The sequence below is a fragment of the Mytilus californianus genome, unplaced genomic scaffold (genome assembly GCF_021869535.1).
Source record: "Mytilus californianus isolate M0D057914Y unplaced genomic scaffold, xbMytCali1.0.p SCAF_5, whole genome shotgun sequence".
NCBI lineage: Eukaryota > Metazoa > Mollusca > Bivalvia > Mytilida > Mytilidae > Mytilus > Mytilus californianus.
In genome coordinates this window covers 42,152,231-42,166,117 of record NW_026262701.1, presented here as the reverse complement: position 1 = coordinate 42,166,117, position 13,887 = coordinate 42,152,231, and the positions used below count along the sequence as shown (strand labels likewise).

The 13,887-nt window shown below is 34.9% G+C and overlaps 1 protein-coding gene across 1 annotated transcript; it reads right to left on the bottom strand.

Moving 5' to 3' along the window:
- Positions 1-7,547: 7,547 nt before the first annotated feature.
- LOC127701984 (uncharacterized) lies at positions 7,548-12,987 on the bottom strand. The gene is made up of 4 exons (XM_052205956.1): positions 12,592-12,987; positions 11,282-11,394; positions 9,065-10,995; positions 7,548-7,825 (listed from the first exon to the last, which is right to left on the bottom strand). Exons 1-4 carry the CDS (start codon positions 12,985-12,987, stop codon positions 7,548-7,550), a joined length of 2,718 nt encoding a protein of 905 aa, XP_052061916.1.
- Between the last annotated feature and the right edge of the window lie 900 nt (positions 12,988-13,887).

Here is a 13,887-nt window from a genome sequence, read left to right as displayed (position 1 = left end):
AGAAACACGAACTGGAACCGCTCCCTATGCGAAACAATGCGCTAATGGGAGATGCAAGTTTTGCTACCTTGTGAGATTGTTAAAACGTGCGCTAGGACGTTATATTGCTACTTTTCATCTTGGTTTAGATAAGCACGGTCATATTTATTCACTTTAAATCAAACCTGGGATCAATAAATAATAATACTGTATTTAATAGTTCTAGCTTTAACACACCATTGTCCTGAATATTGGTTAAGGATTAACCAATGGATTATTTTAAACATCTATTTTTAAATATTGGCATCCAAATTAGTCGGTCAGAGAAATATGGCTAACTTTTAAAAAAAATAGTTGCAGGTATAGGATTGATTGGATTTCGGTAGTATTGGCCAACTTCGCCACATTCGATACCAATGTGTTTCATTCAAATAATTTTGGCTGGAAGCGTTTTAGTTTGCAACTTCTGGTCATTTTACTATCGTCTTCAGTTTATCTCCTTTTTTGTCATCACCCCGGAGAGTGCTTTTATTCTCTCTACTAATGTGTCATCCCTCTATTGTTTCTTTCTTTTTGTTTGCATTAGTACGTCTTTCTTTAATATATCCTATAAATTAAAACTGTCATTATTCCTTTCCTAAAGACAGTTCTCTCTATCAACCGAATGCTGGTCGTAGAATTATGTATATTGCTAACCACTAATATAAGAGGGTCTGGATGGGTTTACAGAAAAGATCTGGGTCAAAACTCTAATTTTGCATAGGCTTTAAAAATTTCACATCATAATGAACATGTGTACTGAGTTTCAAATTGACGTGACCACAACTTCATGATGAACGATCATAAACCAAACACTTAAACCGATACGAAACGGACAATCGGATGCAGACCGGACAACATAATGCCCCACCATCGTAAGCGGACTATAAAGATGCCCTGATGTAAAATCAATGCTATGATATTGAAAGCCAACAGTTTCTCTATAATAATTCTATTCGGTTCTCAATTTCTCAGGCACTGTCATTAATGCATATTCTTGAATTAAAGAGAATATCATATAATAGTCAATATTGTTTTACACAATTCAATGAACTTTTATCAGAGTATCTTGTTGGACAGTGTCATTGCATTCACTTTTACATTAGGTTTGAATAATCTACAATACAAAAAATTTGACGTATCTACACGGTAATCCTAAATTTAGACAAGGTTGGAGATGTATATACACTCAAGTAATATTATTTAAGTTCATTGCTACTCATATTTCATTTGCATGTACATTCATAACTACTACTTTTAGTGAAGGTTTATATACTTGTGATTATTTACAAAATATCTCATTATTTTTCCTACTGATAAACTGTAATTACTCCATATCAAAATTACAATTTAGTTTTTAATAAAGCTATCTTTTTTTGTCTGAATCTTAATTTATCATTTAAACAATTTCGATTTAATACTGCTACACGAAGGGAAGTAACTCCAGTCAATATTAAAGAAATCATGGCACATTCATTTACATCGTAAACAAACGTAAATAACAACCAACAATTTGGCAATGTCGTCAATATATACATGATCATACATGCTATTTTCAAGAGTGAGTCAATACTTTTCCGCATGGTTTTTCTACATTTTTTTTTCTTTTTACTCAAGTCCAAACAGTACCCACAGTAACGAATATAATCTTCATGATAATAAATATCACATCTATGCAAGTGTTTGTTGTTGTTGCTTTCATTCGGGTGTAATAATGTTATGATTTAAAAATAGACAAAGAAGTTCGACAGGTAATATTATGAAATTCGTGTATGAAAGTCAACAAAGATAAGTGTAAGCAAAGCTACATTACCAACTTTAAACTCGAAAAGTGGCGTGGTGTAGGCTTGCTATTAATATACACTGTAACACAACACAAACTGCTACGGGAAGATAATGTTTAACCACAGTATAAACAACATGGAAACGAAAACCAGACGTCGTTTTCTGTGATGAAATAACACTAATATCCAACAGTTATTGTTATATTTTCGTGTGGGCTCCAACCAAGACAAGTTTTTTTACCGATGCACCGCACTCCTCTTTCTCCTGAAAACTTGTCATAAAAACAACAGTAAGTGCAATGAGGAGCAAATGAAAAGTTAGGGTTAAATAGAGCCAGCTGGTGACTCGAAAGTCGAAGTCAGTAATGATTTCCCGCCTGAAATAACAGGAAGTAAGAAACTATTGAAATCCACAACGGATATAACTTTCCGAACATGATGAAATATTTGAACTGGGCTCAGTACAATTCTCGGTACAATTATTTCAAAGTTTTGTTTGTAAAGAAATGGGTTGATTTGAGATGTACAATTGTATCGTTAAATAAACACACACTAGAAGCGGTAAACAACTACGGCTCCCTGTTTAGTCCGAATGGGAGGCATGGACGGCGAAAAAAAGTGTGCGTGTGGGTGGTAGGGGGGTGATTGGTGATTGAAAGTTTGAGAAAAAGTTTGAAAAAGGGTTTGATAATTCTAGAATTCTTTTGATTCTGTCTCTTTTTTATATATGTTTGGGATTTTTTTGTGTTTTTTTTGGGGGGGAGGGGGTAGTCGTTTGTCATAACAACGTTTTCAAGAAAAATAAAGTTTTCTTCTCATTTGAATAATTTCTCCATATATCTAAATATCCACGACAATATGTGATTTATTGCGGGTTGTTTTTTTCTTCTTCCTTTTACTATACATTTGAGTTTTGTCCTTAATAAAAATGTATATGTAACTATATCTAATAACGGATTTTAGTTTGGGTATTTATATTTCTCTTTCACCTTACTATTATTTCTAAGTTTTGTTTGTAAAGAAACAGGTTGATTTGAGATATTTGATTGTATCGTTAAATAAACACACACAAGAAGCGGTAAGCAACTACGACTCCCTGTTTAGTCCGAATGGTCTTTTCGCCTTTTTCCATAATGGTCATGGTATTGTCTGTTCTTTTGTACAACTAACCAATTTCCTCACCTAGGTTCATTATTAGTAATACATGCATACTAGTATATGAACAGATCAAAAGGAGGCGTTTGAATAAGACTCAGAGCTATAGTGGCAAAAATAATAAAATCAAACAATTCTAAATTGTGTTTAATTTAATAATAACTGAATTGGTCATTAATATAATCTCGACATGTAAGTGCCTTTGTAACGTCACTTTGATGTCATAAACATGCCGAAATTGAAATATTTGAGCTAAAATGTCCATTTCACATGTAATTTTGGGACAAAATAGATATCAACAAAGACGTTACCCCAAAAGATTCACAATGACATTTTTTTAAAATACATCTTGTGGTAATTTATCTTTTTTTGGTAAAGCTTAGTCCTCTTATCGTGGATAATTATTTATCACAAGATGCGTACGACTCCAATCTTAATTAACTTGGATTTTCAGTTTTCCTGCCAAAGGTCGAGTTCCTCCACCAATAAAAGCTGACCGCTGATGAGATCAAAATGAAGTTAACTTTTTGCTTTTTTTTTGGCTTAAAGTACAAGACGTTTAACGCTCTTATGCAAATATGGAAGACAAAATTCAACAATGTAAATACGGACGTCTAACTAATGTCTTAATCAAATATGAAGGATATAATTAATGGAATTATAATACCTCTTTGTTTTCGAATTCAATGAACCAGAAAAATTGCTTTATGATCATACATTCTCCTTTAATCATCAGACTTCAAACATTTGATTTAAAACTTACATTTATATTATTTTACCGAACTTCAAAATGTTTACATTCTTTTGCTAATGAGAACAAATTACTTGAACACCTAAAAGAACGGATACAAGATAAGGAGACACCTACGCATGTCTCGTTTTGTGTTAAACAAGTATTATTTACAACATATTCTACATGGCTGATGTGTTTGACATATATGTTGTGACAGTTTGAAAATGAGTTTATTTGGTATACATTTCAAGGTTTTTGAAAGTAATGCATAATATAATACAAATTCTTTTGAAAAATGTTCAGTAATTATATTTTATATAAGATTTCAAACACACGTGTTTCGAAATAAATTAAAACAATTGTAAACTTTGTTCCAAGAGTTTCGCATTTTCAAAATAGTTATGTTGTCATCCATACCTATCTGTATTTTTTCTTATGCGTTTCATCGACATCAAACACAAATGAGGCATCATGGTAAGGTTTATGACACCTTCTGTAGGCCTGGGTATTACGAAATTTTCAAAGTGCTACAATATCAGAACAGTAAAAATACACTGAATAAAAGTGACATACTATTTTGTACATATACCAAAGGGACACGTTGTTCAAAGCAATACTGTTAAATATTTCATTGCATTTATTAGAAAATGGGGATTTTCTCCGTGTTGAAGGCCGTACCTTGACCTATAATGGTTTACTTTTATAAATTGTAACTTGGATGGAGAGTTGTCTCATTGGCACTCACACCACATCTTCCTATATCTATTTGGTGGCAAATTAAGTTAATATTTTTGCAAAAAAAAACCCAGACTTTGTTACAGAGAATTTCGTTATAAAATTATAAACATAGATTACCCACTTGTTTGTTCATGATTTGCTATTATTTACCGTCTACAAAAAGCCCTAAACAACGTTTACAATAAAAAAAACTCGTGCTGAGTCAATAAAGTCGAGCGCCCCCTAGAATGTGTACTTAAACAAGTCCATTTCTATACTTGTTTTAACCAATATCTTTATGTATATACTTGTTTTAGGAAAATCCTTGCTAGCACTGCATGCATTAATCCTCTGTCTTTGAGCACCGAATTGCCAAATATAGGAGTACAAGGAGAAAGCCTGTGGATTTTTTTCCATATGTTTAGCATTGAAACAACATAAGGGTACATTATTCTTAAGTTAAAACAGACGAATTGAATATAAAGTAATAAAAATATAAAATAACAAAGTATTTCGCTTTCGCGTTAGGTGAAATTATCTGAACTGACTCATGGAAAAAGTTGGCCACATTTGCATTGTGTATCTATTAGTTTTCAGATCGAATTTGCTTTCAGTTTTTGCATTCAGCACTTAACTGAACATTGCGTCGCACAAATTTAGCCATTATGCCTCTTGTCCTCTTTAAGTTTCAGTCTGTGTACAACACAGAAAGTTTATTTCCTCTTCTATTTGTATTTCATTTTCTTTCAAAATTGCTTCAGTGTCCTCGACTAATCATCAAGTAACACGTTTTCCCTCATTGATCTTGATTGCTGTTCAATGACTTTCTCTTTTAATTGTCTGTTTTCTTCAAGTTGGTGATTATTCGAGCTGACGGACATTATCACCTTGGTGATTACTTAAGCTGATTGGAATTGTATTGGTGATTACTAGGGCTGATTTTCATGCTTACCTTGGTAAATACTTTAGTTGACTGTAACTGTCTTGGTGATTACTGGGACTGACTGACATGATTACCTTGGTGATTACTTCAGCTGACTGGAACAGTCTTGGTGATTACTGGGGCTCACAGACATGATTTCATTGGCGATGCCTGTAGCTGACTGGAAACAGTCTTGGTGATTACTGGGGATGGCAGACATGATTACATTGACTCTGCCTGTAGCTGACTGGAACTGTATTGGTGATAATTGTGGCGGACTGACATGATTACCTTGGTGATTACTGTAGTTGAATTGCATCGTTCTGGTGATTACTTTAGCTGACTGGAACTGTCTTGGTGAATAATGGGACTGACTGACATGATTACCTTGGTGATTACTGGGACTGACTGACATGAATACCTTGGTGATTACTTCAGCTTACTGGAACAGTCTTGGTGATTACTGGGGCTGACAGACATGATTACATTGGCGATGCCTATACCTGACTCGAACTGTCTTGGTGATAATTGTGGCGGACTAACATGATTACCTTGGTGATTACGGAGGCTGACCGACATGTTTACCTTGGTGATAACTGTAGCTGATTAGCATTGTCTTTGTGATTATTGAGGCTGACTGACATGATTACTGTAGTTGAATTGCATTGTTCTGGTGATTACTTGGGCCGATTGACATGATTTTTCACGTGTAAAAAAATATAATTTGATAAAACATCGTTTATAATTTTTTGTAATAATGAAAGTTAATTGTTAGTACTTAGAATCCCATCCAGTGCCTATTGTAAATCTTGATTTTATATAGGAATGTGTATTGTCCAGCTGTTATAAATGTGTGGTAACGTCTATTTTAAGTTCTCAGTTGTAGTTTTTTTTTTAATTCTCAAGACATTTTCTTCAGTCACACCGACTTTACCTTAAAGTCTTTATCTTAACCTCGGTTAGTTTACACGTGTCACATGAAAAACAGGATGATAGCTCCCTCTAACTATTTTGATCACTCCGATTTGTTATCCTTGGAGATCGTACTGTCTTAGTAGTACTTATTTAAATTCTGTTCCTTAGTTCAAATGCATAAGCATGGATGTCGAAATTTTCGAGTATGTTTTACTAATAACAAACTTTGAATTACTTTTAGACTTCACACTGAGTGTTATGAAATACTAGTATAAGCACCTTGTCACTTTACACGGCAATCTACACGATGTAGAGAAATCTTGATGAGAAAATCTTCACTTGCAGAGCCCCTGTCTATATAAAACATCGAAAGTGTATTATATTGTACAGGTTTCAAAGCGGGAATGTAAAATATTGGTATCTTGCTTGTACGACCTAATAGTTGGAAAAACAATTACGTGTGATGGGCTGAATTCTAGCTTGTCATCTTTAGAAATTGTATAACATTTGAATAAGACACAACAATAAGGCTAAAGCCATTTTAAAACATAAGTTTATCACTTAAGCGAGTACAATTAAACACTGACAGTCCATGGTCCTGGTGCTATAAACAAGTAACAAACTATTCTACACATGTACTATGAAAGACAAATAGTGAGACTAAATTAATCCATTGAATTTAATGGGAAATTAGTTCCCTTTGACTGAAATAGTGAATGTGCTTCAGTGTGGCTGCATAAAACATATTTGAATGTTTCAAAAAGATTGAACACGAGCATATTGTACGTTCTATGGTTACTTCCAGTGTGGACACACGAGAATATCTCACCTAATCACTTTTTGTAATTTTCATAAAAATCTTCTCAACTAATTTAATTGCATGGTCGCTAAGGAGTTATTTGGTTTGTAAACAAGTTCCTACTTCAAAGTTTGAGCAAAATTGTGTTTATTCCTGAGATACATGATATTAACTGAAATTACATTAGCACTACTGAGAAATAAATAATTCAACACTAGAAGTAGTGTAATGCTGGATAATCTTTGACACCCGAGGGTAAGCCTTCCAGGTTTTTGTTTTTTGTTTTTTTTTTTAGTCATGTACGAGTCATAGATAAAAGCAAATCTTACCAAACATGTCTGAAATGAGTAAAACAACAAATGAGTAAGAAAACAACATACCTATATCTCATTTTACCAACTGTTATGTCACAGAGAGCACAAACACTTAGTAAATAAAACAATATATTTTACAATAAAACTATGTATATGACCAACAACCTTAGTAAAAATATTGAAACTAATATCAATCTCCACCCACTTCAGTACGTTTAGTGACAGTTTGAGCCCCGTTCATTTTATATCCTGTATAATTCGGTGGCATTTCGTCTTCAGCGCATGTTCCTGTAACACAAGTGCTCGTAGCAGCGTCAAATTTGCCACCGTCAACACAGCGTTTGAACGAAAATGTCCCCATGCCGCACTGTGCGTACAAAGAACATGTCCCATGACACTTGATGGCAATCCCATGTTGGCAAGGTCTGCACTGTGCACCAATTATACATCCATACCCAACATCACACGCTGAAATCATTCAAAAAAAGAATGTTATATATATATATACAACAAGAGTGTACACGCAGAAATGTCGCGCCTGATTTACTTATCTTGGTTAATTTTCATACCATACACCGAATATAGTATCTGAGAAACAGACTTGAACATTAACCATTGAACCATTAAAATGTTGTCAAGGTCAGATTAACTCTGCCAGACAACATGAATCCCATACAATCATTCCACACACCAAATATAGTTGACCTATTTCTTATAGTATCTGATAATAAACCAAACCCCAAAAACTTAATAATGAACAATGAGCCATGAGGTCAAGGTCAGAGGAAACCTGCCAGTCGGTCATGTACACCTTACACTCAGTTGACCTTAAAGTATATGAGAAATGGACAAAAACTTAACCTTAATCACTGATCCATGAAATGAGGTCGAGGTCAGGTGAACCCTGTCTGGCGAACAAAACAATTTCAAACGACCAAAATTTAGCACTCTTTTTTTTTACATAAAATCTTTTTTAGTCTTTTTTTATAATGTGAGAGTTATTTCCTTCAAATTTTTATCCTTTATGCCTTAATTCGTTACTGAAAAATGTAATGCACTAATATTCAAAACATTTATAGCTAAGTTACTGCACGTGACACCTCGCACAATGTAATGAAGTCTTCGGATTTGAAAAGTCAATCTGTATGGTATGGTGGCCGGTTAAGGCCATTTCGCGTTTTCGCCATTCATATTCTATAGGGCGAAAACGCGAAAACGCAAAGTCGAAAACGCGAAAAAGGAAAGAAAAAAATATTTAGCGTTTTCGCGTTTTTGACTTCGCGATTTCACGTTTTCGCGTTTTCGCCCTATAGAATATGAAGGGCGAAAACGCGAAATGGTCTTAACCGGCCACCATAGTATTGCTTTCTTCTGAGTTAGGATGTATACATAGTGACGTCGATAGTAATATTTATTTATCAAGCAATTGTAAGCGCTAAAAGAAAAACTCGTGCAGAAATAGACTTTTAATAGACCATAAAGCTTGGATTATTTGGATTATTTTTTTTGTTATTTTCTTTATCATTATTATCAATATTTTTTTCAAATGTTTATCGTTATTGTTGTTGTTTGTTATGGTATAGTGGTGGTGGTGTCGGTGGTAGTCTCATTCATTGAGCATTTTGTATTAACATTCTTATTTGTTTGTTATTTGAACAGAGTTGATCAGTTGATAAATTTAATAACGTTCGTTCAATTAAAACTTACCAACATTACTAGCAATGATGACGGCGGTTGTTTCGTGACTTGGAACTATACCTCTTACTGTATTTGGTGGAATAGTAGGTAAGAAGTGCATAAATCCTTGGTTGTTTGGTTGTGGTTGTGGTTGCATTGGTGGTGTTTGTATTGGCATCTGGCCCGGTAATGGCCATTCTTGAACATAATCACAATAAAATGAAACAAAAACTTGATCTTCTACTAGTTTTGGACAATTTCCAGTCGCCATATTCCATGTTGTTAGTACAGCGTCCCCATAGTTTTTACTATATAACTTCGGATAATTTGAGGTAACCCGTAATGCTCCGGAACAGGGATGGGACTCACCAGTTGGTGACGCAGGATTACGGCAGTAAGGAGTACATATTCTTCCACAAGAATCAAAAGCAGACAACAATACATCTGTAACACCTAATTCTGGACTTTTGACAGCTATGAATGTTGTTGAAAGAGATAAGGCCATTCGATTATCAACAATTGCAAATTCTTTATAAGTTCCAAGATAATTCAATCCATTTGATTGTACATAAACCATTCCAGCACCGGAAGTGGAAGTTTTACAACTGGAGTATGTTGCCAGTTGAATTGTTTTCAGTCTTTGGTGAAGATTGGTGTAACCCATTGAAGAGTATATATCGTTTGTATTAGATAAAGCGCCATTGATGATTGGATATGAATTATAATTGTAGTTTGGCGGACGTTTGTATATGATCTTAACCGGTAAATATACCCACTGGTTCACATCACTTAAGCCGTTGATATTAAACGAGTTTTGGTAACGTCGATTGACAGGAATAGCCGGACATGTCATTTCATGTTGCATATTACTGAATCCTCTAAGAGGATTCGGAGCCATTGACTGTTCGATCATCCTTCTATTAGATGCTACAAAGTTCTGGATATTCTGTTGTACCGCACCGACTTGGTTTTGTTGGGTTCTCATTGGGTTCATCATTTGTCGACCAGATGCTGCCAAAATAGCTGAGGGAGACTGAGGTTGTCGTTGCATCATTCGTTGCATTGTTCCTGGACTGGTCTGTCCCATCATATTTACTGAATTTTGGAAACTTCTTTGGAACATTGCACCTGAATTAAAATTATTCGCATTGTTCATTGATTGCCATGACGTTTTGGAGGAGAACACCGGTGTTTGTCGTTTCCACCTTCGCTGAACATTACCTCTGTTATTCATTGTTTGCTGTTGTTGAATATTTGAAGCGCTCATCCCAAGCGCGGATCGGTCTACGGATACACAATACGAGCTTGTAAAATTTGCAGCACATTGAAGGAACGGAGAACCACAAGACGGATTTTCAAATGAACAGGACGGTGATGGCATGTATTCATACATACCACTAATTAAATAATCGCTATAACTGTCAATATTTTGAAGATTACCAAATCCTAGAGGTGCATTTGCTGCATGTAATGTATGGTTAACAATGGAGGGATAATCCAGATCTGGGTTAATGCCGCGCATGCGTTGTTGTCTTCGAAATTGTTCCCACAAGTAGTCAACAAATGCATGATGAAGGTAGAAGACCGGATCATGGGCTGCCGTACTTAACTCGCCTAACTGTCCGTCAACCCAGTTGTGGACTTCTCCATGCTGAACTTCTATGTTATATTCTGGTAATCCAAGCGGTTCTGTTATTTCTGAAACGTATGTTCTACTCATAATGTTTGCAATGTTTGTTTTACTGAAAAGTTCACCAAAGTGCCCCATATTTCTAATTAACGGTCCAACCGCAGTATTCCAGTCCGCAAATGGACCGACAGTTACAATACCATCACCATTACCAAAGAAATGTTCACTCCATAAGCATGACTGTCTTGGGTTTGTCATTGGTTCATCAAGGGATGAATCCCAATACGGTATTGACACATCAGGAACTTTCTCTCTTAAAGCATTCTCAAACCTGTCGACAAAAAATTCAATGAAAAGGTTTCTTTGAAGACATTTTTTATGCAATTAAGTATTTAGGTTTTTTATGGTGCTCATTTAATTTCAAGTGTTTGTTCTTTTTTTTTGTCAAGAAATAGCAAAATCTAAACAACTTGGGAAAACATACAAATAAAATTAGTTTCAAAGGATTACTTACATTGTTTGCTCGTTTAACTGCTTCCTCATATAATGATAATGATTTTTTAAATGTTATCTATAACCAGCTTATGCCGTGATAATCTAAGGGTACAGGCACTTACATTAGCAGAAAATACCGATGCCATCCGAGGAAATTTGGACCACCATGAGCTGAGTCGACAGCAAGTCCTTCGTGCAATGCTGCTAACGCACTATATTTGTTTGGTTGAATACTCTGAAAGATTAAAACAATTTACGACAATCCAAAAACAATATGCTCCCTATTCATAGCTTTGGATTACCACTGATTATATATGAGTCTGCAAGACATGCATAACTTTGTTTTACCGATCTACCTTAGGGTTTCTGGGTATAATGTGTTTCCTTCATTAAAATTCAAAATGCTTTCGATTTTCCTTGGCAAAAAGGGGGAAAATAAATGGATTAAAAAAAATCTCGAATAATTTGTTTAGCGTTTTTTCCAAAAACAGGTCAAAGGTTATCCTGTTTTGAAAAAGGGAATATAATCATTATGCAAAGTATTATAGGTGTGTTTATATCAACGAAATTCGCGCAAATGAAATGATTACGGAATTTCATATAAAAATTTACTCAGTTTTTTTTTTTAATTTTATACCAATAGTTTTATATTTTGGTTCGTGTGTTGATAAAACATATCCTGTTCTCGTTCTACCAAATGTTTCATTCGATGGGTTCTCAATCTCGTGGTCTTTGTGTCTAATAACAATGTTTCGTGTGTTTTCAATTTGAAGAAACATAATATGTCATGTCACCACTGGGAATGGGTATATTTGGTTAGTCCATACTCATCAAATATACAAACTCGTAATTTGGTATGCCAGTCGCGCATTTCATCTACTTACGACACATAAGTGGCGCTCGATTAAGAAAAAAGTTGGACGGCCAAAACAAATACGAAGCTGAAGAGCATTGAGGACCCAAAATTCTGTTGTGCCAAATTCGGCTAAAGTTTATATGGCTGGGGTAGAAGTACCTTAGTGTTTCGAATAATTCAAGACTATGTAAACAGAAAGTTTAAAGTCCGGGACCCAAAGGTTGACTGGAAAATAGAAATATGGTCACTCTTGGTCTTTTTCCGACTGGCAGTAAAACTTTTCCAAAGTGGGGCTTCCGGTCAGAATGGGGACGTTAAATCCGAAGCCTTGTGTAGAGATATTGCCAAGCTCTCTGCACGTTAAGAACCCTTGCAGCAAGTCTTTGAGGGGTCCATAGGTGACCTGTTGCAAGGCAGAGTTGCTGTCCTTATCCAATATACCCTCATTTTTAATATTTGCTACTGGACGTTAAGCAATCAACAATCAATCAATCAATAAAAGACTGGGAATTAGAAATCATATGTTGTTTCAGATATCAATGTAATTAGTAAATTATAGATAAACGTATTACTTACTGAATCAGCTTTTAGTAATTGAATTGCTCGAAAGAAGTCATCTCTCTCCCTATTGGTCATCATACGAATTTCTTTTCTTATGCGATATCCCCGAGACATCCGGGCACTCCTTTTCTTTACAGTAAAACCTTTATTGATAACAGGTAACAACGAATGGTACCAAACCCTGGCCTCGTGGGTCATGTTAAACATTAACCATCCTTTAACTCCAGACTCTCGCCATGTAAATAAATGGGTACACATCCAATGAATTGATTGGCCTACTGTCTTGGCGGCACTTGTTTTAGATGCGTAATGTTGAAAACATTCCAGTAGATTAGGGGGAACCGAAATCTCTTCAATCATGGCATTGGCGCTGGTAACCAGTGACAACGCTATAAAAATTCTGATTATCATCTGCAACAGTGAAAAATGAAAATAACACTTTATAAATTACAAGCGCTTCTGTGGATTTACCCTTCATCAGGATCGCTCAAAGCCGAATATTTGAAAGTCAAGAATGTATAAGATATGTCATGTTTTTATGCCCCACCTACGATAGTAGAGGGGCATTATGTTTTCTGGTCTGTGCGTCCGTTCGTTCGTCCGTCCGTCCGTCCGTCTGTCTCGCTTCAGGTTAAAGTTTTTGGTCAAGGTAGTTTTTGATGAAGTTGAAGTCCAATTCACTTGAAACTTAGTACACATGTTCCCTGTGATATGATCTTTCTAATTGTAATGTCAAATTAGAGTTTTAATCCCAATTTCACGATCCACTGAACATAGAAAATGATAGTGCGAGTGGGGCATCCGTGTACTATGGACACATTTTTGTTTTTTGTTAAAAAGGAAGCATTGGCAATTTCCTCTGAATTTGTTTCGCTACCATCATGGTCAAAATCTTAAAGTTAGGGAAAGCTAGTTCAATTTGAATATTACAGAGTGACTGAATCTGAATAAATTAATTTATAAGAAATTTTAAACATTTATACAATTAAAATGGTATTCAGTTCCGAATACATTGGTTCTATGAACAGTTTCTGTACTTTACTTCTATACATTGGTTCTATGAACAGTTTCTTTACTTTACTGCTATACATTGGTTCTATGAACAGTTTCTGTACTTTACTGCTAATTTTACATGTTTTTATAAAATTTGTGTCAAAGGACAACCAGGACAAAATTGAATCAATGTGCAACTGAAAGACAACACACAGGTTAAGACGTTAAATGTTTGAATAAACATTCTGAACTTATCGAAATCTTTCTTTATTGATCTTTTTTTTCTAGATGTAAAAGCATTTTGAATTTTAATTCAAA